We start from the raw sequence: 26,202 nt of genomic DNA on the forward strand, positions 1-26,202 counted from the left end.
ACTAACATTGAATAGTTAACTTTTTAACTGTTACTGTTAGGCACCTTAATTATTAAGAGGCATGTAGCCCACCATAAGTAATATCCGTATCAGTTTTTCGAATTTCGAAAACACTGTTACCCTCGCTGTTGTGGCCAACAAATTTAGGTTAGACGCTTCAGCACTTAATAGACCACCAGTATCCACACCAGTTAGGTGCTTTTCACCAATCGCTGTTGCCTCTGAGGGTGAACGAGAATGAATAAATATGGGAGCCTTCTTTTTTTCATTGCATATCCATTGGCTTCGGAATATTAATATGACTTGAAAGCAGATTCCAAGACCGAAAGCAGCAGCGCACAATAAAAAAAAGTGCATTTTACGCCGACGTGCATTTCCTAGAAAGGGGGGGGGGGAGGTACTGGCAGTGTGCTTGTACTGTATCGACTTGAAGAGAAATCAGGTGGGCTTGCATGAGAAGATAGAACAATGGGTGCGTACTGGGTAACTGGTGAATCTGGTATGGTTGTGTATATTCACTGATGTGGGAGGCTGAGCAAGTTGGTGTTTGTATTCACATACATACATATGCTCCGACGTGGTGGCTCAGTGGTTATGGCGCTCGGCTGATGGCCCGAAAGATGCGGGTTCGATCGCGGCCGTGGCGGTGGAATTCCGATTGAGGGCGAAATTCCAAAGGTCCGTGTACTGTGCGATGTCAGTACACGTTAAAGAACCCCAGGTGGTCGAAATTTCCAGAGCCCTTCACTGCGGCCTCTTTCATCTCATAGCCTGAGTCGCTTTGGGACGTTAAACATGCATGCATACATCACCACCACCCTGACTACACCCACCGCAGGGCAAAGGCCTCTCCATGTCTCTCCAATTAACCCTGTCCTCGGCCAACTGCGGCCACCGTATCCCTGCAAACTTCTTAATCTCATCCGTCCACCTAACTTTCTGGCGCCCCCTGCTACGCTTGCCGGCTCTTGGAATCCACTCCGTCACCCGTAAGGACTAGCGGTTATCTTGTCTTCGAATTACGTACCCAATACCTTTTTTTCCTCTTGATTTCCACTAGGATGTCGTTAACCCGCGTTTGTTCCCTCACCCACTCCGCCCGCTTCCGATCTCTTACCGTTGCATACATACATAGATACATGTATACATACATACATGCATACATTTTGAATGAATCCTCTTCTCTTTACTTCAATCGTATCTATATCCTTTGTTTTCTTATTCCTTGCAACTCCAATCTCATCCATACCACCTCCCCACGTAATTATTTCCTGTGCTCTTCCGTTGTCTTCTTGTGATTTCGTTCTCATTTTGCGCATATTACATCATCTTTCCTGGGCACTATCTACTCTGCTGGCGTCCCCCTTCTTCTTCTTCACCTCTTTATAATGGCACATACCCACGTGGGGGGATTCGCCAAGGTGTAGTGGTATACATAAGAAAATTTTCATAGGATTAAACTTAAAATTAAAATTAAAAAAAAATTAAAATAAAATTTTCATAGGATTATGCCATTCTTGATCTCTCCTTGCAAATCTTCACTACCGTACCCCATCTTTTTTCTGTCAAGAAAGTGGCTTTCCTGTTTAAAATTTAAATTTTTTTTATAATTAGTCACAACGCCATCAGCCGCACTATCATCAGCATCGCCATTGCCAGGGATTTAAAAACGTTGGCTATGTCCATCTAATGAAAAATGAAAGGCCCCGAATCCAATCCAATCCAGTCGGAATGGCGCGAGCTTCGCGTGACACCGTGCCGTGAAAGGCAACCCGCCTTGCAACTAGCTCGGCAATTTCGTTTGGGTAGACCGCGCATCAGCCGTAGCCCTACAATGGAGTCCTCTGGCATCGACTCGTCCATACACAAGGCCGACAAAAAGGAGCGGCGGCGCAAGAAGAAAGGCAGTAAGCATTCACCCTTTCTCTCCGATAAGCCTTGTCGGCCATAGGCCAAACGCGTCAGCTAACTTGCCTGCACCGTTTGCCTTCTTATCCTCTGTTCCATCGATATTGCGTTCTGATATCGCGTTTTACGTGGACCGCTCTGATCCTGAAGCGCAGATCATGAGCTAGTTGGTTGGAAGACGAGACACTTCCTTTTCTGCATCCTTCGTGAAGGTTGCGCTGTTTTCATTGTGACTGGACACCGTGGCGATTTCTTTTGCCGGTAACATTCTCAGCGCTTAGTTATTTACGCTTTCTGTCGTGTACCTGTGAGATAGCAATCAAAGGTTACTTCGACAAGTATTCAATGTATACGTGCCGGTCATATAACTACTCACGCCAACTACGTGGCTACTAGTTACGTGGATACTTAGCTTCTCACAACTTGGTTTGAAGTCAGAGCCAACACCACACTGCAGTTGCCAACACTACGCTGTAGTGTGCCAAAATCACGCATTCATAAACACGAATGCTGCCAAACTTGAGAAAACGACGTCTTCGGATTCTAAGGTTATAACTGCAGCGCCCCGTCGGTGGTGTTTGCCTATCATATTCTTAGAAACGGCCATGTCTTCACGGTCGATATAAAGGCATTGAATATATTTTTGCTTCGTCAACTTGTGCCACTGTACACCGAACGGTCTGCGCTCGCCGTGTTGGATTGCACGCTGTCCTGTACCTAGCGTAAAATTAAAGTCGAACTCTACTTTTTCAGCTGACAGCACAAGGAGTAAGTTTTTTGTTTTCATTTCTACATGGTTGCGTGAAACAGAAAAACCTGCTATTGTTTATACGTATTTGTTGATCCCGCTTCTTTAGAAAGATGAGCCGCTGTAACGAAAAATCTGTACCGTTAATTAGCCCTAAATGCAGCTTTGCTAAGACAAAGTTACATGACACACATGTTTAAAATCAGCAGTTAAATTTACGCTTTCTTGTTCATGGATGCGTAACTTACAGAAAAGAAATGATCATGGGCAGAGGAAGTAATGCAGGAAGCAGATTACCGGTGGCCCCTTGGGGTTACCGGATAGATTCGACTAGAACGCACGCTCTGAAAGGTGGCAAGGGGGGGGGGGGGCAAAGAGTGAGATAGATGGACGAATTAGCAAGCTTTCGAGTATAAGGTGGTCGCAGCTTGCGCAGTCCAGAGTTAGTGGTCAATGGGATAGACTTACTTTCGTCCTGCAGTGGACAGTAGTTAGGATCATGATGGTAATCACTTTATTGGCGCTAGCGAAGTGGCGCACATATCGCACGAAGGCGATAAGTGGCCAGCTTTGCCATGAGCACCAGGCTGCACAAAGAAAACTCATGCCTGCACCATAAGTTGTCCTCGTTAAGTCCTATACTTATGCGCTAAAAATTACCTGACAATTTATTTGCGTTTTCGTGTTATTTAGCCATCTTTTGTCCAAATTGCTGTGCAGCAGAACTCTACCAAACCTGACCTCCACACGAGCCATCCAGAAAGTCGCTGAGCTTCATGTAACTTTCTTTCAGAAGAAGAAGAAAGAAGAAAGAAAGTATTTATTTAGCATAAAAAAAGAAATACAAACACAGAACTTCAGGGACCCAACAAAATTTGTTTAAGGGTCCCGACCACTATAAGCTGTTACACATGATGTAGACGACAGCAACAAATAACAAATAAGGCAACTATATAGCAATAAGCATGTTACAGCAGTAGGCACTGAATACTAGTGAAAACATGAAATAAACATCTTATAATTAGAAAAAAAATACAAAAAAAGCACTGAAGAATGTACACTAGGTTGAGCTTAGTAGAAAATGTTTTAATTGTTTTTGAAAGGCATGAAGTGTAGGTGAAATTTGAATGTTATAATCAAGACTGTTCCACAAATGAGAACCCGTAAATTGCAACGTTTGCCGGCCATAATTTGTGTGTATGGTAGGAAGCAAGAGCCGATGTCTTGTAGTAGACGTGTTGGTGCGTAGTGAGCGATGAAGACGTACTGTAGTTAAATTGAGTGTAGTTAAATTAAATTTAAATTAAATTTAAATTAAATTAAATTAAATTTAAATTAAATTGTAGTTAAATTAATCCACGAGACCTTTTTAGTATTCAGCAAAAGAAAGGAAACGAAATCCGATGGTCAGAACAGACATAAAATCCTTGGACGTTGGAAACGCGTTCATGCGGCGGTGGTCTAGTTCACGACCTTTCTTGAAAACCTCGAATCTTGGAGGCCGCAGTGCCCGTCGCAGTTAGCCACCGCGTGTTCAGAGCGGCACCAAACGCTTGGACAGGCCCACGCGACTGGCTGTTGTGGTCTGTCATCCCCAGCTAGACTTCTGTCGTTCCCAGTGAGCTGTGCACCCCTAATCTGTCGACGTGTGCTCGTACATTCCAAGAATGTGGGCCGCTGTAGAATAGTTAAAAAAAAAAAAAGAATGCGCGGGCGTATGTGGCGCATGTGGGATATAGCAGAATGCGCTAAAGAAAACTGCTCTTGTTTCGAGGCTAGACGCGTCTTAATCGCTCACCGAAAAATGGTCACGATTAGCGAAACTGGTTAATCCAAGCTGCCATGAGTGGAAAAGTTTAATCACGGGCTTCAGGGATCTGAGTCTGTAGAAAATGTACAGAGCACCAGGCTTGCTTTTGGGCCACCTAGTGGAGTTAGATTATCGTCATCAGCTCACCCAGTTCCTCGCTGAAGAAAAAAAAAGCAACCAGGCATCTCGGGTTCCTAGCACTTCTATGCGCTCCACATAAGCGCTGCTACGGGCACAAGGGGCAATTCCAATGGCAAGTATGTTTCTGACAAAGGTAGTGCATTAGACGGTCGGTATAAATCGCAGCGCATATGTGTGAGTGCTGTTCATTAAACGACTTCACCTGTCCTTGAAGGTCCGAGCATGGAGAGCCGTCGAGAAGAGTCCGAGCGAAGCGGAGCAAGTAAGCATTTTTCTTTCCTTTGCGCGACTGCAACGCTGGGCTGGATTATGCATTGGGATAAAGGCATCACCTCTTGAAAGGATACTAAACCTCGTTTTCGTGAAGTCGAGGAAACTACTGAGGAGAGGAACACTGCCAACGCCAATTGTTAATGCGAAAGCATTTCTAGTAGGGGTGTGCGAATATCAAATTTTTCGAATACGAATACTTAGTTCCGAATATCGAAACGAATATCGAATAGTGAAGGACAGGCGCATTTAATCACTACAAAACATTCATTTAAGCTTCCAAGAACATCACAGTTCAACTATCAATGAGTAAATGAACACAAGAGGTGCGTGTGGCTGGACAAAAAATATCAAAGTCTAGAACATTATTCTTAGAAGAGTGGAAATATCACAGAAAATGACTAGTGCACGGCATTGATTAAGGCTAGCTTGCCATAAGCACAAAAGCGTGTTGCTGGGATGAACATAAAAGGTTGTCGTGAAGGAAAACCGGCTGCTCCACATGGTCAGGAAGAAGTAGTTCCCTTCAAGCTGAAACGACCTCTCCAGCCACAGAAAATGCCCCCTCAATTGGCACTGAACTGGCACGTATTGCGAGGTATTTCGTGCAGAACTCTTAAGATACCAGCTTCGCAGGTATAGCCACAAAGAAGCTCACCAGCGCAGTCAGCTACTGCATGGCCGAACGTTACCCATTGCTCTGGGCGCCGCCATGTTGTCATGTCTCTGTCGATAGGGCCTGCGGACCGAAATGAATGCCGGTGCTCGCGATAGAATATGGCTAGATGCGAATAATCGCGTCGGGTCGGATATTTGAAACAACACGGATACTTGGATTTCGAATCGAATACGAATAATAAAAATATAATATTCGAATTATATTCGAAAATTTCGGATACTCGCACACCCCTAATTTCTAGGCTATGTCGGCGAGGTCGTGTCACCGATACATGTCCGCAAAACGCGTCCGCAGCAGTTGTGACGTTCTCAGAAGCGGTAGCATCAAACGAGTGGTTGTAATCGAAAGAGGATGATGTGAGGATGCCCCGCAAAAAACAATTATGTCGATAGGGTGGTTAGTTAATTAATTAGAGCCAAAAATGTCGAAAAAATGTTGAAATAGCGTGGACTTCGATAAAGTATAAGTGGACGGGAAAACGGCCGCGAGTGGCAGAATAGTGGGAAAATAGGCAAAGGAGTGAAAGTGAAGTTTGAAATAAATTTAAATGTGTTTGATGAGTGATAATTGCTAAAAAAAGTTTCATTGACGTAGATTAAAAATTAATTAACAAAAAAGAAAATGACAGAGGCGATGAGTGCCGAGGAGGCGTCAATGCTTTCGTATTCTCCCAGTGCAGGTCGCCGCAGTGATCTCTAATTTTTTTAAATCCCCACTCTCACTAACTTTTTGTTGTTTAATCGGCTTATTCCACATAACTAATACCCGTGCCACACGCTCACAAGAAATGGCAGTAAATGCTTAAGGCCTTAAGTTTGTTAATGCCATTATTTTCGGAGTTGGTGCTACACGTCCACATTTAATGCCATTATCGAAAGTGACGATGACGATAACGCTTGGGAAATGTTGGGAAATGGGATATGTTGTTCAAATGTAATATAAAATCGATTGTTCAGAAAATACGGCTGTTCCTGCTTTGCAAGTCGAAAAAGTAGCTATAGACTCGCATGTCAGCACCGAAGTCGAGAGTACCTGTCAATAAGGCTGGTTAAAATGGCGCTCTTCGCATCGAAAATGCAGTATAGTTGCCTCATCTGACTGAAAGTTAAGAATTAACTATTTCCTACTGGTTAGGAAGTTGCTACTAACAAAGCTGCATACTTTTCTGCGTGTGGAATGGGAACGAGAGTACGCATTGCACGGGCGAATGAGTTGTGGCGAACTCAGTAGGTCGCGAATGGCAGTAAGGCTAATGCCATTAAATTTGTGCGTGTGGCACCGCACGAATGCCATTAAAACTTAAGGCAGTAAGCACTTAATGGCATTAAATCTGTCCGTGTGGCACGGGTATAACACTAGATATGCGGCTTAACATACGTAGTAAAGGTAATTCAGCCCGGCTACACAGAAATCTCGTAACTGACTGGCATTGGAAGATGAAGCTGCAAACGCCTTCCAGGCGTATTCTTCGGCATGCGGCTGTGCTGTCCGAGGTCGTGGCATCAAATCCCGGTCACAAAGGCCGTGTTTCGATGTAGCAGTGAAATAAATGACCCCCGTCTGCTGTGCGATGTCAGCGCACGTTAAAGAACGCCAGGTGGTCGAGGCTAATCTAGAGTCCTTTACTACGATGTACCGGGCCCCAGTCAAAAAAATACGGCAGAGCCGGTCCCAAACTGCGACGATTTTTTTTTTCTCTTCTTGTCGTGCGACATATTTTTTTTGTAGGAACTCAAAGTTGTTCGTTGTTGCGACAGTACTAGCTCTATCGTTACGACACGGAACTGCACCATACTACAGAAAATCCTGTTGTTACTGTTGTTACTACAAGAATTTTTTTAGGCCCCAAAATGCTGCAAGAAAACTGCTGTGGAAGTTGAGGGTTTGACGGAAACACGTCTGGTCGGGCGTGTACTTGAAGAAGGCGGAACACCGACCAAAAAATGAACTTTTAAATGACGTTACGGTTCCCGCACGGGAGCCTTGGTCACCTCACGTGCGGGAGCCGAAACGTCATCTGAAAGTTCATTTTTTGGTCGGTGTTGTGCCTTCTTCACGAAAACTGTTGAGACAACAGATAATTTTATGTTGAGTTTCTGAGGTGCATCTCAGCCCGTGTGTCGATTTGGGTCGTTAAACCTCGCAACACCACGTGACCCACAGACCAAGCGAGCTTCGCGTGTGAGGGTGGGACAACAGAACACCCGTACAAGACGCCGTCTCGCGCTCGCAGCTTCAACTGCGCTGCCAGCCAGTTGTGGGGCGAGTTCTTGGCATGTAAAGCGTTCGTTACCTGAGACACATCGTCGCACCCGTCTCTCGTTTCACATAAATTCCACCTTGGAGTAAATAAGTACCTGAGGCGTGCCGCAAAAAGGCACTCCTCAAGTTAAAAAATCAGTTTCCTATCATCGCCTCAAAATAGTGTGCACTATAAGATGAATGCAGTTTTATGCTGAATTGCCATAGGTCGAAATACGCCGTGCTGCTGAAGCGCTTCTAATTTCATAACGAGTATGATCAGTTCGCCCTTTATGTGCATTGGCTTCATTAGTTTGCGGTACTTGTGGTTCCTGATGCTACAGGCATGTTGCTTGTACTATAGCTTTGTACATTTTTTGCAGTAATTGAGAAAAAACAGCAAGACACCTTTATTTATTTATGTAAAATACACGTCAAAGGCCCCAGGTATCGGGTATTACACGAGTGGTATATATAGAGTGGTTACAGCAAAGATAACAAAAGAAATGCATCGCCTATGACAAGAAGAAAATAATTTTTCGATTGATGTCTTAAAATGTTGCGGATTGGAGTGGAGCGCGGCGTCAGCGGGAAGATCATTCCAATCATTCCAGTCTTTTGCGGTCTGGATGAAAAATGAAAAAAAAGATGCGCAGTGGTATGGGCAGACGACGGGTAAATACTTTTGGTGTGGCTGACACGTTTCAAGGTCCGGTGGGAAGGCAGGATGACGGGGTTGGATGGCTGTGAAGGAAAAAAGTATGGAAAAGGTAAAGTCGAGAGATACAGAGATATGGTTAGTCTAGCTACAGAGATACGCTTTTCTCCGGCTTCGAGGAACACAAAATTCATAACTGGGCGGAATTTTGTCAACTTTTAACAAATTCAAGAAAAAGTATGTTCCCAGAAAAAAAAATCGCTCATTATATAGCAGGTCAGTTGCCAAATGCGTGACCAATGCTACTTGTCTAAATCAGCTGTATAAAAATTCTTGCAGTGGACGAGAGCAAAAGTAAGTTGCTTTCTTTTTTTACTCTGTGTTCAAAATCTGAGCTCTTAAAGCACTGAAGAGGAATCTGAACTCGTCTTTTTGCCGCGGGAACTCGATCTACACGTTCCGAGCATTCTTACAAACTTCACTTTATTGCTCTGTGTGGCCGATTTCTCTAATTCAATCGGATTAACGTCCGGCTCCCGCTTTTTTTTTTTAATTCCCCGCATATGGTGGGAGGAGTCGACCAACGCATGCAGTGCCTTTCAAGCAATCGCGTGGCGGCTTTGCTTTCACTTTTATTTGTTTTTTAGGTTTCCGTGAATAAATAATCCAGTCAGAGACATAGCTGCACTTTAGGCCAACGGAAATAAAAATACGCGTGGACTCTTTGCGTTCGCCGATCACTACGTATCACTCCGCCGATGACAGAGCGGCAAGCCGCCACGGGACTGGGTGGAAGGTTGGTCGACTCCACCCACCGTCGGCGGGGAATTGAAAAAAAAAAAGGTGGGAGCCGGACATTGATCCGATTTAAATTAGGGAAATCGGCCGCACAGGGCAATAATTCGATGTTTCTAGGAGCGCTTGGAACTTGTAGATCGAGTTCCAGCGCTAAAAATACGAGTTCAGATTCCTCTTCAATGCACCTTTAAATTTTGTGTAGCAGCCTTCTTTCCACGTGTGTACGTTACATTAGTTACGCGCGTAGTGTAGTAGATTTTAATACGTTTGCATTGGGCGGCAACCACTTACTCAATTCGCGCAACGTGGTGCCTTAATTTTAGTTATTTCTCACGTGAACAAGGTAATCAAGTAACCGGGCAATTAATTTTCTTCCGTGTCTATAACAAAGCAAAATGAAAAGAAAAAGTCACCCTGCTCAAGGGACTGACCAAGTGAGTGAGGGAGGGAAAGCAGCAGGGTGATTGCCAACGTTTCGACAAGGCGGAGAGCAGTCCTCTTATCGAAACGTCGGCAAGCACCGTGAGGCTTACCCCTCCCTTGTTCACGTTGTGAGTGTCCAGAAATAATCTGCCTACCCCCTCTCCACCATCTACACAAGGGAGACATATTGTGAAAGTTATAGCAATCTTTCCATAATTTTGCAAGGAGAGACGCGCGACATTGGTGTGAGGACGCAATTTTTTTTTAATGAACAGTCGCTTGTTGCTTAGATTCTGTCTCGTGACGCTGTGCAGTGTGTGAATATGTTTCCCTTTTACCCTTTTCATTGGTCTTCTCAGAAAAGGTAAAAAAGAAACATAAAAGAAAGCGACAGGGTGCCCGGACCAGCAAAGCTTTGCCAGGCTTAAGCCAATTCAAGATAAATGAAAAAGAAGTAAATATGTTCCAAAGAAGAAGGAAAAAAATTAGAGGAAAATAGAGCAGTAAAAAAAACTCAAAAGAAGAGGAAGAAAAGGCACATCACAGTAAAAGTTAGTCACATGCAGACAGTCAAAGCACAGCGTGCAGTCCGCGGAAGAAATAATAATAAAAAAAGGAAAGCCGAAGTTACAGCATAGTCATGGTCACAGTAACAGTCTAAACAAAGCACCGAGTGCCGGCCACACAGGAAATCAGAAAAGTAAAAAAATGACTGAGGCTTAACTTGGTTAAGCCTGGAGAATGCGAAGCATCATCGTGTCGCGTAATTTGGAGGCGCACAACCACAGCGACGGCGCGAGGTGGGCCCCCGTTTCTCCACTGTCGTGACGTCATCGTGTCATGTGGTGTGACGTCATTTTCTCCACTGTCGTGACGTCATCGTGTCACGTGGTGTGACGTCATGTATCACGTGATTTGGAGGCGCATAACCACAGTGAAGGGCTGAAGTGGTAGCTAAAGTAGTATGCTTCGCATAAAACATAATCAAAACAAGGCAAAAGCAAAGTCACAGTCAAGGACACAGTCAAGCACGCAGTCATAGTCACAGTCAAGCACAGTAAACAGGACACTACGAAAGCACCTATGCGAGCACGGGGCTCTCCTCTGTGCAGAGCTTGGGGAAGAAAAATTAAAGGAAAGAGAGAAATGCCATCATTTCAAATGAAGGAAGGTTGTACTGCGCGATTTTCGACACACGGAACTGCTCTCATTTCTAAGCTGCCGCCGCGGTGGCTCAGTGGTTATGGCTCTCGGCTGCTGACCTGAAAGACGCGGGTTCGATACCAGCCGCGGCGGTCGAATTTCGATGGAGGCGAAATTCTAGAGGCCCGTGTACTGTGCGATGTCAGTGCACGTTAAAGAACCCCAGGTGGTGGAAATGTCCGGAGCCCTTCACTACGGCGTCCCTCATAGCCTTAGTTGCTTTGGGGCGTTAAACCCGAATAAACTAATCATTTCTAAGCTACTCTCATTCCCTTCCCCAACCTTCCTTTCCCGTTTTCGTTGATACAGGAAAGCGGCACAAGTCGAAAACGAGCACACGTAAGTTATGCGGTGCATTAATGGTGTGTCATACTTTTTAGAAAATCAGCCTGGTCGTGGTTTTTGTATATCTCTTTCAGGCGCCATTTTTTGTTTTCACTAAAATTAATTATTTTTTCACCTAAGTAGTATATTCAGGCCTCAAGAAAAGGACTTTGTTAGTTTTCGAACGTGAAAGACCAGCAGGTCAGTTCTTACAACGATAAGGAGAATTCCGTACAAACTATCTGATTTGTTAGAAATAGTAACATCGAAATGTTGTCGTGTGTCAGGTAAACACCCTAGGGATCGTGGAATCGCTTTGTGTTTGGAAGATTCACATTATGCTCGAAATTGAGCAAAAACAATCAATGTTTTCACTCGCGGCAAAATCTGTGTGCACAAAAACGGCGGACAAAGTGCTACCTAGCTCACTCTTATGTGAAATATTATTTACTGCATTCGCTACATCGTATAAAAAAGCAACTTATTTGCAACAAGAAAGGTACTCATTTTGACAGAAATAATGTAATCACTGTTAAGTGCTCCAGTTTCTCAGGAAAAGCTGTAAGTTTGCCGCTTACACAATTGTGTACAAAGCGCCTGAAAGGGTTATTAAACTACCTTCGGTTCAAAGGCAACGGTAGCGTTGTTGCTACTTGCGTGGTTATTGTTGTACGCTACAAATCGGCAGTGTTGTGCGTTGGATGTGTTAGGATCGAAAAGCGTAAGGCGCAGGGCTTTTCAGTCCTCATATATTAGCATTGTTGAAGCGAACCCAAACCCAACGATGACAGTGGACCGCAGTCAGCATACCTACACATTATTTTACCTCGGCAATGTCGCGACAAAGAGGCAAGGTTGGCAGGCACGTGCTGCCATAAAACTGCTGTAAACTGGGCCCCTGCAATGGTTTCCAAAATCGCCCTGACTTCCGGCAAGTTCACATTTTGACGCTTGCGTGTGTAAGGAGCGTTCCCGCGAAGCAGATTTGTACCATAAAAGCTAAATGTAAGACCAAGCCTTTTCTAAAAGCCTAGATCATAAAAAAAAGCAATCCTCAAAGGGCATAATAATTAAAAACGCAGTTGCTTTAAAAGTTTTGTGGAGAGCAAAGTTCGAAACTGGGAGCAAATAAATGTTACTGACGTACCCCGCGCTCTTACAGCGCTTTCATGGGCCCTGCACAAATACGCGTCATTTTCGCCTTGAACAAACATTTTGTCCCAGTATGCAACGCAGGCTCTCTCAGTAGCACGCTTTAGGGAAATGCACCGCTCACGTGCTTGTCAGTGAAGAGTGTGTAAGCTAGGTGGCATGCCCTTATTTAAACTGCCGTTAGGTTCTCTATACACTTGTTATCTGCTCTGTTTTATAGACTCCAAAAATCATTTTTCACGCGTACCATAAATGATTGGAACGTGTTACTAGAAGATTCAGTTTGCCGCAAAACTGCGGACTTGTTTTATGATGTTTTGCGCCCCCCGCTGCAATGCCCTCAAGTGGCGCTGCAGGTATTGTAGGAATAAAGAGTATTGAATTTCTTTTTTAGAGATATTTCTTTTTGTCTGTTGAAAGCCTTTACACCGTCTGTAGACAAACGTCTATACTAAAAGTGTAAAATTGCCATAAATCTATACAGAGCGTCTGCAGACTTGTCAGTGTTTGAAACTTGTTTTGACAACTTATGCGGACAGTCTATAGACTTGATGTGGGTAGGCGATTGGGCAAGTTGGCTGTTCATTATGAAGACTTCATAGTCTATAGACTGTCTAAAGAAATTTTCACATGGGCAGAGCCCCAAAGCACGATTTACTACACAGCCGCCGTGTCACGTACCATAGGGAGCAAAAGAAACAGAGCCACCCGTCCCCTCCCCTTCAAGTTCCGGCCAACGCCACTGTGCATAGTGGCGCCATCTGACAAATCACTTCAGGTGTAGAAATGGGCCCACAGCGCCGGTCTCGATACCAGAAGAGTTTTCTCAGGTGGCGCTCCCCGGCAAAGTGGCGCTGGCCGGAACTTGGAAGGGGGGGGGGGGGGAGGGGGCTCTGTTTCTTTTGCCCCCTATGGTACACCTTCGCTTCGGGCCACAGCCCGAGTCCAGTGACTCTTCCTTCTCGCAGGTAAGCACCAGGACTTGCCGGCGGACGAGGTTGGGGCTTCCAAGCCGGGCCCAGACGCTGTCGAAAGCACTGGCACAGGTAAATACCACTCGGTTGGCTTCAGGGGCACGAGTTCAAGGAGCCGACAAAAGGTGTTTTGCCGTTCACGTCATGTTCTATGAGAGATAGCGAGCCACCCGGTTGGTGCCGTTTCTATTTTTGAGCCGCTGTCTCCTCAGTCTGGAACTTCAATGGTTCCATTCATTTTTGTCTCGTCTTAATTCACATATCTCGCGTCTTTTCGCGCATCAAACCGCTGAAATAAAAGTATTTCTTTGCGTATTTGAACCAGTCGCCATCATCATCAGCCTTACTACACCCACTGCAGGGCGAAGGCCTCTCCCATGTCTCTCCAATTAACCCTCTGCTTTGCCAGTTGCGGCCACCGTATTTCCCGCAAACTTCTTAATCTCATCCGCCCACCTAACTTTCTGCCGCCCCCTGCTACGTTTGCCTTCTCTTGGAATCCACTCAGTTACCCTTGAGGACCAGCGGTTATCTTGCCTTCGCATTACCTGCCCTGGTCAAGCCCATTTCTTCCTCTTGATTTCGACTAGGATGTCATTAACCCGCGTCTGTACCCTGACCCATCCTGCCCTCTTTGTCTCTTAGCGTTACACCTACCATTTTCCTGTCTAGTGGCATAAGCCAAATTGAGCATGGAATGAAGGGGCGCTGAGGAAGAATGGAGTTGTTTTTTTTTTGTATCCTACGGATTACCTCACTCTAATGGGCACTCTCACAGAAAATTGAGGACAGGCTGTTTGTGCGGGTAAACTGCGATTTTAAATGCCTATTGCTGAGGCTAGATCATTAACGTTTGGACGGTTAGCAGTAAGTCCTTTTCTTTACTGACGTCACGACATTAGAAGGAGCGGCGGAAAAAATGTTACGTTTTAAAACCATTTTTTTTCCATCAGTAAATTCGCATTTTGCTGCCTGACAAACGCCACCAAAGCCAGAAAGAGTCAGTGAATCGTTTTTCACTAAAAAAAAGAATTCCCATGTTCTCATCAAACAACAATGTTCTCATCAGCGTGTCTTTAAATCGAACTGAAATCTGTCATGACACGAAGAAACGCTAGAAACTCTCCCCAAGTTTTCGCTTTCCTGTCGAGGCATGCAGCAGATAGCGATAGTTGTGCGACAGTCTCTTCTTCCCCTATAGACCGCAAACATAAATAAATAAATAAATAAATAAATAAATAAATAAATAAATAAATAAATATTGTTTTATCTATTTAATTATTCTTTTGATCATTTTGTGAACCTGTTAGTGCTCATCTCTCGTTGTACCGCGACAGTAAGCGACCGTAACTTTTTTCCTCAGCGTTCGTTGTCCCACGCATTTGAATGGCTGCCCTACATAAACGCCGATGACTTCCTTCTACCGAGAGAAAGTCGCCCGTACAACTTTCGCTGTTCACTGTATGAGACTCAGTACGGAAAATTCCTCCTGAAAATCTCCGGCGCTTAGTACTACCGACGGCGTAGCGACGAAGGAAACGTATTAGAGATACTTCTAAGCCACGAATGCTGCCTCTGCAAAAGCCAATAGCAAATCCATAGAACTCATTTTAACGGTGCGTTCACATCGAATCAAAGTGAATTAAAACCTTTGAGATCACTGCGGTGACCCGCATTAGAGCAATGCGAAAGCGAAACGTCCGCATACTATATCGACGTCCGACGCTGTTCTGACGTCTATGTACTATATCGACGTCCATGGCTATTTAGACGTCTATGTACTTTTTCGCGTTTATTTAATTAACTAATTGCACATCATCGACCAAATTTCTCCCACGGCAACGTTTTATCACACGCTATCTGTCACAATCACACTTTTACATATTTATCTTCAGAGAACGACGTAATCGTGCGGACAAAATTGCGGACACTTTTTGCTGACCCGACAGAGCCGTATAAAATGCCCTCGCATTAATGAAAAAGGCTTTGCAGCGGACATTTACTTGTTTTGTTTTTTCTTCTTGGAACGAGGAAACCTACAGGTAGTGGCGTTCATCATCATCATCAGCCTGACTACGCCCACTGCAGGGCAGAGGCCTCTCCCATGTCTCTCCAATTGACCCTGTCCTTCGCCAGTTGCGGCCACGTATTCCCGCAAATTTCTTAATCTCATCCACCCATCTAACTTTCTGCCGTCCCTCCCTCTACTACGTTTGCCTTCTCTTTGAATCCACTCCGCTACCCTTAAGGACCAGCGGTTATCTTGCCTTCGCATTACAAGCCCTGCCCAAGCCCACTTCTTCCTCTTGATTTCAACTAGGATATCATTAACGCGCGTTTGTTCCCTCACCCACTCCACCCTCTTTCGATCTCTTAACGTTACACGTATCGTTTTTCTTCCCATAGCTCGCTGCGTTGTCCTTAACTTAAGCTGAACCCTCTTTGTTAGCCTCTGCATTTCATATTTAATGGTGTCTTTTGGATCTCCAGTGCCGATTAGTGGCAGTGTGTTATCGGCAAGCGCTGAGCGTTCCCCGTCGCCTTTTGCAGCCTCGCTGGTCGTTCGGGAAGAAGCGAGGAAGACCGAGTCGAGCACCGACCTGAAGAGTCATTCACAACCGGCGCGCGAGGAGTCCCGTTCACGACAGGCGCCGAAAGCGCACGAACCACAGCAGCAGCAGCAACCGCAGAAGCATGGACAGCAGCAACAGGAAAGCACAAAGTTGCCAGACCAGCAGGGGGCGCCACAGCGACCGGTTCAGCCAAAGCAAAAGGGGGCTTCTAGTCCAGTCGGTGAGTTGGGGACATGCGCTTACCGACAGTGAGAGGATGATCAGGATCGACCGACTGATAGCTTACTTGAATTGGTGATTGGTTGATTGATTGACTGCATGATCGATTGATTGAATGATAGGTTCATTGATTGATCACAATCCATCTATCCAGCCATCAATGAATAAGATAGGTAGGGGATAGGTAGGTAGTTAGGTAGGTAGGTTAGGTCGGTAGGTAAGTAGGTAGGTAGGTTAAATAGGTAGGTAGGTAGGTAGGTAGGTAGGGTAAGGTAGGTAGGGTAAGGCAGGTAAGGTAAGGTAGGGTAGGGTAGGATAAGATAGGTAGCTAGGGAGGTAGGGAGCTAGGTAGGTAAGTAGGGTAAGGTAGGGTAGGGTAGGATAAGATTGCTAGGTAGGTAGGTAGGAAAGTAGGTAGGTAGGTAAAGTAATGTAAGGTAAGGTAGGGTAGGATAAGATAGGTAGATAGGTACGGTAGGGTAGGGTAAGGTAGGTAGGGTAGGTAGGGTAGGGTAGGGTAGGGTAGGTAGGATAAGATAGGTAGGGTAGGTAGGGTAGGGTAGGGTAGGTAGGATAAGATAGGTAGCTAGGGAGGTAGGGAGCTAGGTAGGTAAGTAGGGTAAGGTAGGGTAGGGTAGGATAAGATTGCTAGGTAGGTAGGTAGGAAAGTAGGTAGGTAGGTAAAGTAATGTAAGGTAAGGTAGGGTAGGATAAGATAGGTAGATAGGTAGGTACGGTAGGGTAGGGTAGGGTAGGGTGGGTAGGTAGGTAGGTAGGTAGGTAGGGTAGGGTAGGGTAAGGTAGGTAGGGTAGGTAGGGTAGGGTAAGGTAGGGTAGGGTAGGTAGGTAGGGTAAGGTAGGGTAGGGTAAGGTAGGATAGGGTAAGGTAGGGTAGGGTAGGTAGGGTAAGGTAGGGTAGGTAGGTTGTCAGACGGACGGACGGAGCGGGGTATGCGGATTGCATCGAGTGCTGCTGAGGGGGTCCCTCGACCATATAATCTGGGAATGCCGAAATTATCCTGGTAGGGCTCTAAATATCGACTGTAAAGAATCCTGGGAGACCCTGCTGCGTAGTTTGGACACTGTGCTCCAGGTCTGCTTCGTCGGACTGGCTGAAGAGGCAGCCAGGACCCAAGACCTCCTGGCCAGCATCTAAAACGGTGCCTCCTGCCTCCCCGGCCTGGTGCCTAGAAGAGGGGGGAGAGGGGGAGGGGGGATACCATTTCTGTTGGATAATGCAAGCTCTTTCCTCTTCTTCCTGCAGCGCGAGAGGAAAGTGGCGGTGACCGCGGTGATGACGCTGCGCTTGTCACTTGCGTCTTTGCTCTTGATGTGCTGCAGATGCGAAAATTGAGCTCTGCGGGCTGCACACCGAAAATTACGATACTTGACATAGATAGGGGCACGACTTTACTGAGGATAACGCAGAGGAATAGGTGTGCGAATATTTATATTTTTGAATACGAATACGAGGGAAAAATGCTGGCGAGTATCGAATCGAATATATGTTCAGCATGGAAAAGAGTTTCAGAAGATGGTAATCAGGCCACTGTTGTCTTTATTTTCTTAATCATAGACTATTGCTTTGGAACCCAATATCAAAAATATTGCGCTTGCCTAAGCAGCATTTAAAAAAATTACATACGCAGAAATTTACTTTGCTCTCATAGACGGCAAAACCGTATGCAACCTGTGATGTGGTCATGAGAAGTGTGTCCTCAAATGAAATTCATGAAATGACCCGTGCGTGACAACTAAAGATAAGATGATGAGTTGTAAAACCTTTTATCCGGTCATAAAGAGACGAGAAGACAGCGCCAAGTTACCCGAAGTTAATGACAAAATGAAAGGAGGTGCAACAACGACACCAACAAGAAAGGGACACCGCATGCGCACGCTGCCAACTGGGTGTGGCGTCCCTTTCTTGTTTGTGTCCTTGTGCGCCGCCGTTCTTTTCATCACTTAAAACGATCCTGTCTGCGAGGCAAAGAAAACTGCCTACAATGCGGTGAGGCCCATATGGTAGCTAGTGCGGCCGAGATTTCTCTGCGTAGTATTTCTTGACTAATTGATTTTTGCTTTATTGAACATATAAACCATAAATCAAAATTTGATGGGCCCATAGACAGAGCTAGTTTGTGCCCATAGTCACGCCCGCATGGCAGCACAGTAATAAACTAGAAATTGAAACAGGGCAAAAGCATGTCAGTCGATCATAACACGAAAAAGAGAAAACAAACAGCATAAGGAATACCGCTTGTAACTAATACATATTACTAAGAAAATATCTTTTTTTCAGAGTGTTCAAACTAGCTAGATACTTTGATCTCAAGCGAGATGTCATTCCAAATGTTAGCACCATAGAACTGGAGTAATCTCTTACCATAAAGGTTACCAGCCAAACTGCGCGTCTTCGAGAGCAGTTTGGCTTTATCTTTCAGTAACTGAGTCCTCAGATATCGCCGTCATATATTCACAGTAGAAGAACGGCAGATTGGGCTAGTTGGTGTTTTAATGGTGGTTTAACACATAAACCACATAATGGTGGTTTAACAGCGCAAGCACACAGAGACCAAGAAAGAGACAAGACACACACACCAGCGCTGGTGTGTGCGTCTTGTCTCTTTCTTGGTCTGTGTGTGCTTGCGCTGTTGAACCACCATTATGAATATATCCACACGCTATAAAAGCGGTGGCATATATGGACCCATGAATGCCTCCTCCTTTCGGCATGTTCCACCATCCGCAGGTGAAGTCTCCCTGTATCCGAGTCCCGCGGCCATCCTGGTGGTCTTTCTCTTCACCGTGGGCGGAGTCGCTCTCAGCATCGTCGCCTTCAAGGCGTTCCCCAGGCCCCAGCATCGCTGCCTCAAGTCGGCGTGCCATGGGGTAAGAAGTTCGGTCCCCCGTTTTATTGCAGTCCGATTATTGCATAAGAGACTCCAAAAACCACCACCAGATTACGTGGTATAACGATGACCAGTGGATTGAGCATCTGGAATGGGAGGTCCTGCCACACTGCCGTCGTGTACTCAACAGTTTCCCAGTAGGCACATGCTTTCACCTGACCTAGTCATCATCGTCATCAGCCTGACCACGCCCAGTGCAGGGCAAAGACCTGTCCCTTGTCTCTCCAATTAACACCCGCCGCGGTGGCTCAGTGGTTAGTGCGTTCGGCTGCTGGCCCGAAAGACGCGGTTTCGATCCCGGCCGCGGCGGCTGAATTGCGATGGAGGCGAAATTCTAGAGGCCCGTGTACTGTGCAATCTCAGTGCACGTTAAAGATCCCCAGGTGTTCGAAAATTCCGGAGCCCTTTACTACGGCGTCCTTCATTGCCTGAGTCGCTTTGGGACGTTAAATCCGAATAAATCAACTCAAATCTCCAATTAACCCTGCCCTTCGCCAGCTGCGGTCACCATATCCCCGCAAACTTCCTATAATCTCATCAACCCACCTAACTCTCTGCCGCCCCCTGCTACGCTTGCCTTCTCTTGGAATCCACTCCGTTACCCTTAAGGACCAGTGGTTATCTTGCCTTCGCATTACATGCCCTGCTCAAGCCCATTTCTTCCTCTTGACTTCGACTAGGGTGTCATTAACCCGGGTTTGTTCCCTCACCCTCTCCGCCCGCTTCAGATCTCAACGTTACACCTATCATTTTGCTTTTCACAGCTCGCTGCGTTTTCCTTAACTTAGCTCAACCCTCTTTGTCAGCCTCCACGTTTCTACCCAATAGGTGAGTACTGGTAAGATACAGCTGTTGTATACTAATCTCTTGATTTGACCTAGTACTTGGATCTTTTAATATGAACTGCCTAAAAAATGGGTCATTTTACCCCACCATGAGCTGAGTGAAATACCTTGTGCCATAGCGAAATTTGGCCAAGGTGTTCTTTCTGAATAAATTCATCAATAGCAGTATCATCAACATCGGAACCAATACCAGGACTGGTCCCATCGTGATATTAGCACTGAGATGGCTTCCCCTACCTAGGTCCGGCCAGGAAGACGCGGAATTCTGTCACCCTAAAAAGATATCACGCAGACAATTGAAACAGACTGGTGGAATTGTGAAGGCGCCAACAACGGCCCACAATGTGTTCTCGTGCTAGTTCTGTGAATGCGGGAAATTTGAGGGATTCTTAATGGAATGCGGACATAAGTTTTCACTTCATTCTTTTCTTCATTCGAATGATGGCTTAGACAATAGAATACATATATTTTACATCGTGTGGTATTCCTGAAAGATATTTTGTAAATTATCGCCTCGCTTTTAGGGTCTCGCACGCGGCATGAACGCTCAGTATCCTTTCCTCTACGTATTACGTGCATTTTATAGCCACCTTCAAAATCGTTGCAGCGTCCCTTCAACGTGCACTGAAATGGCTCTAGACACGGGCTTGTTTTCAATCCCCAGGACCGGAATGCGACCACCAAGGCTGCGGTTTCATCCCGCGATTCTGAGCTCATCACCCGAACGCGAAAGCCACAGGGAATATTGAACATCGCCTACCGTGATTTCAGGGCTAAAATCATAAAATACTGCGGTTGCGTACGCAGTCAATATCACACAAGGTTGCAGACTACCGATGTAGCTAGTACTGTGTTGCTCTTACAGTTGTCCGCAGACCTATCGAGAGCGCTCGAAGTCCGTGCCGTCTGCGCCCCGCAGCGCGCAGACGGCACGGACTTCGAGCAGTATAGACAGGTCTGCGGACGACTGTACTAGGTGAGCATTGTTCCAGAGAATATGGGACGCATGTGTGTTTCCGTCCTGGTTTCAAGGTGTTGGATTACATGGATGCTATCGTGGACAAGCACGTGAACCCGTGCCACAACTTCTACCGCCACGTCTGCGGCCATTGGCTTTCGAATGCGACGGCGCCAACCCCGTCGTCCTTTATGGCGGACGTGTTGCGCAACTACACCGCCAGGCGGCACCAGGAGATGATGGCGCGGCTGTCGGGTTCGCAGCCCGCCGACATGGTGTCTCGCTATTACGGCACCTGCGTCGCCTACCTAGGCGTCCCGAAGACCGTCCGCGACATCGTCAACAAGGTGGTGGAGGTGAGAGGGCCAGCGCGGATGCTGTGTGGGGAATGGTCTATAGAAACTTTGAGGAGTCTTTTTACAGAGCTAGCTTTTATGCGAATCGACCGTCTTTGCCTTTACGCGTCCGCGAACACTTCATTTCATTTTATTACATTAAAGACCTCAGGAAAGGGGTATATTAAGTAAATAAGAGGTGCAAGTATTGGCTTACACTGCTATCACAGTACATATTTTCGAAGCTGTAGCTTCACTACTAGTGGTCTCGGGCTGAGATCGCCGTACGTTTCCGATGACCTTCAAGGCTCAGCCAAGGTCAAACCTTCATAAGTTTGGAGAACCGGTGGCTGGTCAGTGGTCAAGCAGTTGGACAGGTCAGTGTCAAGGTCATATCAAGGTCAAGTCAAGGGCGAGGCGGAGACAGGGGTGGTTTAGCCTGGAAAATACCAAAGAAATGCTGAACGCCCAGCATAACAAGACTTTGCCAGGCTAAACCACCGTGAAGCTACCGCTTCTTACTCGGTGTAACCGAAGCTAAAGCACCATTAATTTTTTTTTTACATTGCCTTACCTGCTTTCCTCACTTTTTCAGATTTGTTTAGCTAGGAAGCTCACAACTGAGGTCCCGTCAAAATTAGACTCCTCTGACGCGAACCGTAGTTAATACACTTTGCCGCTGTGATGCGATGAACCGTGCCCTTATAGATTTTTGCTTTATTAATCAGCCAGCCCGTTTAATTACTTTCCGTCTGTTTGGAGGCATCCCTTACAGAAAAAATTTTAAGGCGAAAGCCTTTAATGTCTCATCGTTGTAAGCAGCAGTTGTTGACAGAGAATGTCACGCTTTTCAGTTGGTCGAAACGGTCGTGACGTCACAGTGCGCCAATTTCAAACGGGGCCAATTGTACTTTGGCTAGTAACCATGCAACCAATTGAAGGGACAATATAGTGATGCTCCAAGTGGGACTGAGCTTAGTTAATTGCTTAATTACCTAATTAGCCTAATTACCTAATTAGCCTAATTAACTTCTTTAGTCAGGCCATATAAATAAATAAAACCTAGTAAGAAATTGGTCGAGCTCGGGAATCGAACCCCGGTCTTCGGAGTGCGAGACGAGCATGCTATCCACTCCGCCATGCCAGCTCGATGGTTTGGAATGAACAAAGGCACGTCTAGTGAATACGGTGTCTTCGCTCACTGCCATCCTCCTCCCTTCCCTTCCGGCGAGGTTTAGGTGTCCACCGAGATATGAGAGAGAAATACATTTCCTTTCCTCAAAAACTAATTTACCGACGAGCGAGGCGTAGAACCGAATGGGCGATGGCGCTCTATGGACTCCCTGGCAGCGTTGCAAGACGCTCTCGCGTTCCACTCTTACAGGCGAAGCTTAACATCTTAACCACACATCAGTGACCACACTTTAGGTCAAAAAAGTGCACCCCCCCCCCCTGAATTTTGACGGGTGTCCACCGAGATATGTGACAGTTACTGCGTAATTTTCTTTCCTTCATTACAATTTTCATTTTCTTCATTACGGGCCATCTTCGTCTTTCTTCTTTTACTCCCACTTCTTCCGTTCCTCTACGGTGCGGTTCAGGTGTCCACCGAGATGACAGAGATTTACTGCGCCATTTCCTTTCCTCAAAAACTGTTGCGTTGAAACGGCAAGGCATCGCGCCGAACGGGTGGTGGCGTTCCGTGGACTCCCTGGCAGCGCCACAACACGCTGTCGCGTTCCACTCCTAAAGGCGAAGCTTAAGCTTAATTAGCAGTTAATTAGTATTCAGACATTAATCAGTAATTAACCATTAATTAGTGATTTGTCATCACTTAGTAATTAGTACTCAATTACATGTGACGTCACCAGTGCCACAGAAGCACTGAAAGTGGTGCGGAAAACGCTTTCGCCTCTACGCACTTTAGACAGTCAAAGTGCCCCCTGAATTTTTTAGACAGTCTATAGACAGTCCACAGACTTCTGTCTATAAAGTCTGTAGACTCTCTATAGACAATCGATAGATTTATGGCTATACAATTTTAGTTGAATTTTTTCAATGGGCTGCCATAGAGTATGCATAGACAAAAAGAAATATCTGTGGGAAGGCGATAGAGTCTATAAAAAGTATCTAGACTGTCTATAAACCTTATAAGCGATGGGGGGGGGGGGGGGGGGCTACGATTTGAGTAAAGTTACGACACATGGGCTATGGATGACGCCGTCGTGGAAGGTTACAGATTAATTTCGACCACCTGGAGCCCTTTCCAGGGCAGCTTCGAGGATTTGGGTCGTTTTGAGCTGGCGACCCCATCAAATTCCTGTTAGAGGCCCGTATACTGTGCGATGTCAGTGCACGTTAAAGAACCCCAAGTCGGCGAAATAGTCAGCAGTCCTCTACTACAGCGTCCCTTACAGAACCACATAAACCAAACCAAACCTGAAAGTGTAACAACCAAGAAACCGAAACTGGGTTTGGAACAACCGTTTAAATCACGACATAGCAACTTACGACGTCACGGATACCGTCACAAAATCTATCGTGTGCGCGTTAGTTGGTTGAGCTTCTATGATCGACAGCTTGTAAGACTATCTGCTTAAAACAACTAAAAGCACACTCGAAACTTTGTCCTTCAACAAACGCTGGGAGAATATTGAAGGCCGTGCGTACGGTGTCCTCACACACGCAAGGCTGCCCGTAGAAATCTTCCCGTTTGAGGCCACGAAATAGGAAGTTTTAAAATTAACTTGGGCAGCCGTTCGACGTTTAATGGCTAATGACGGCTAGGTTTATAGTGAAATATCCTCGTTGCATTAGGACGCGCTAATATCTCGAAGGATGGATCTCAGTTTGTCCTCAGTGCTTCTTTAACAAGTGCGCCTGACCTAAACAGAGCGATGCATGCTTGTAGATGTCTCTAATGACGTTTAAAATCATTCCAGTATTGCCGAAATTAAGCAATGATATTAAAACGCTGTTTCTCCGCAGGTATCTGGCACAACCGTAAAATCCTGGCTCAACACGACCTCCGAGCAGACGTTCTTCAAGCTGCTTCAGCTCTCCTTCCTTTTTCGGCTTCACGCGCTGTTCAGAATAACCACCGGAATTATAGAGAGCAAGGCTTACTTGGGAATAGACAGAGCAAACTCCTTCAGACAGCGACTGCCGAGCTTTGGCAGAGACACTCACGGTAAGAGTTACCTCACCACTGTGCTTAAAGCCATTGGAGGCGAGGACATTAACGACACCATCATCGCACCGTGCCTAGCCCTCGATGATACTATAGGGTTTAACGAAACACTTCGGCAGGCAATGCGCTCTCCTTTGACACCGACGTCGGAAGCAGATTGCGCCGAATTTCCGCCTACCAAGTGGATTGAAGGGACGAACTCACAGAACGAAATGAAGCTGCCCGCGGAGGTAAATGTCCTCGCTAGGAACTTTAAAGCCACATGCGATAGCATGAAGTTGGTCCTGTTGCACAAGATGCCATTAGTGAAGACCTTCTACATTGTGGCACTACTGGCCGTCGATTTCCTTAAACTTGACTTCACACTCACCGCCGCATCGAAGCAGATCGATGCAGAATCGGTCCAGAGGATCTGCCATCACGACACCGTGGTCACATTCAAGCGCCTCTGGCTACCGGCTCTCGCAGAGGTGCTGTCCATCTCGCCTACCACTGCCGAGGCAATAAGTGGCTACTTCTCGACCGTACAGAAGGTGATTGAGGAAGAAGGTGCGACATACCCGAAGTGGATGAACGTCAAAGACCGGATCACCGCGCTGGACAAAGCAAAAGATATGCGATTAGCGGCGCTGAACATCGGTAACGTGTCCAAGGAAGAGATGGACCACAGCCGATTCAATCCGAGCTTCGGTATGAACAACAACGACTGGATCTACAATAAGGCGAACGTGTTGAGAAGAACTAGCATCCCCGATGACGTCGACGAGGACTCCTCTATACCCGAGGACGAGGAGTACTCGCAGAGCGTAGAGGTTCAGCTGCTGGCCAACTCGACGACAAACACCGTAGTTGTTTCGCACATGTTCGCTGTTACTCCGGTCTTCTTCGACGACATCTCTGCGGGAAGCGACGCCAACGTAGCGATGCTGGGTTTCCACATCGCCCGGAAGGTGATGGCGGTCTTGATCGGCTTACGAGGATCATCGCCTTGGTCGAACGACACGGCCAGCTACTACGCAACTGCACGGAACTGCTACGCCAACAGCTCTGGGGCCTTTCACGGGGTGCTGGGCGACGCTGAGTTCGACGAGGCAGTTGCAGCAGCGTTGGCGCTGAGAGTTGTCTTCCTCGTAAGAACGTTGGCTGCCAAGGATGCAACCAAAAGTGAAGCGCCATTTTTCTCGAAGCAGCTGTTCTTCAGACGTGCGTGTCTTTCGCTCTGCGCTGGTGGAAAGACGCGCGCGGACTTTAACTCCCTCGACCAGGACACGGCTTCGGCTGCTTGTACACTTGCTGTGTCCACCATGGCTGAGTTTCACAAGACGTTCGGCTGCAGTAGTTCCGACCAAATGGCGGCACCAGGGCGCTGCAAGTTTTAGGGCTTCCTTAGGGGTAAGCGGTACAGAGCAGTAGCCTAGGAGAGAGAGGGGGTCTGGTTTCTATTTTTATGCCGAAGGTTCCTACCGTCTATACTGGTAGCCCTCCATTAAAAGTGTCATTAGTCTACGCCATCAACTTTCCGCATATTTCACCAGCAGCACTAATCTTCGCTCTTGAATCTCCGAATCCGTGACGTCTCAAATCCGAGGTCGGGTCATCAGAATATAATTTTATATATTTTTCCTTTCTAACCAGAACTAGCATATTGTACGCGACATTCGTATTGTGTTCCTGTGCCGCAAACAGCTAGGGGTGGGGTATATTTGGCCATAAACACTAGTGACCGTTCACGTTTGAATCATGCAGTGTAACTTATCCGTTCGAAGCATCTTGCTGTACTTGAGTGTTTCCAGGACTTTCGTGAGCCTAATATAGTACGTGATACCTCAGTTAATGTTTTCTTT

At 46.3% G+C, this 26,202-nt stretch overlaps 1 protein-coding gene across 3 annotated transcripts; it reads left to right on the forward strand.

The window, feature by feature from the left end:
• The first annotated feature begins 2 nt into the window (after positions 1 to 2).
• LOC149330790 (uncharacterized) lies at positions 3 to 25,873 on the forward strand. Of its 3 annotated transcripts, XM_089561437.1 has the most exons (8): positions 3 to 1,907; positions 4,822 to 4,869; positions 11,189 to 11,218; positions 13,324 to 13,401; positions 15,880 to 16,122; positions 18,871 to 19,010; positions 20,908 to 21,189; positions 24,157 to 25,873. In XM_089561437.1, exons 1-8 carry the CDS (start codon positions 1,697 to 1,699, stop codon positions 25,735 to 25,737), a joined length of 2,613 nt encoding a protein of 870 aa, XP_089417563.1. In that variant the 5' UTR covers positions 3 to 1,696; the 3' UTR covers positions 25,738 to 25,873. The 3 variants fall into 3 exon arrangements, with proteins under 3 accessions (XP_089417563.1, XP_089417565.1, XP_089417564.1); XM_089561439.1 differs by lacking the exon at positions 20,908 to 21,189; XM_089561438.1 differs by lacking the exon at positions 11,189 to 11,218.
• The last annotated feature ends 329 nt before the right edge of the window (positions 25,874 to 26,202 follow it).

Source organism: Amblyomma mixtum, chromosome 9 (genome assembly GCF_055824585.1).
Source record: "Amblyomma mixtum isolate Tamu chromosome 9, ASM5582458v1, whole genome shotgun sequence".
Lineage (NCBI taxonomy): Eukaryota > Metazoa > Arthropoda > Arachnida > Ixodida > Ixodidae > Amblyomma > Amblyomma mixtum.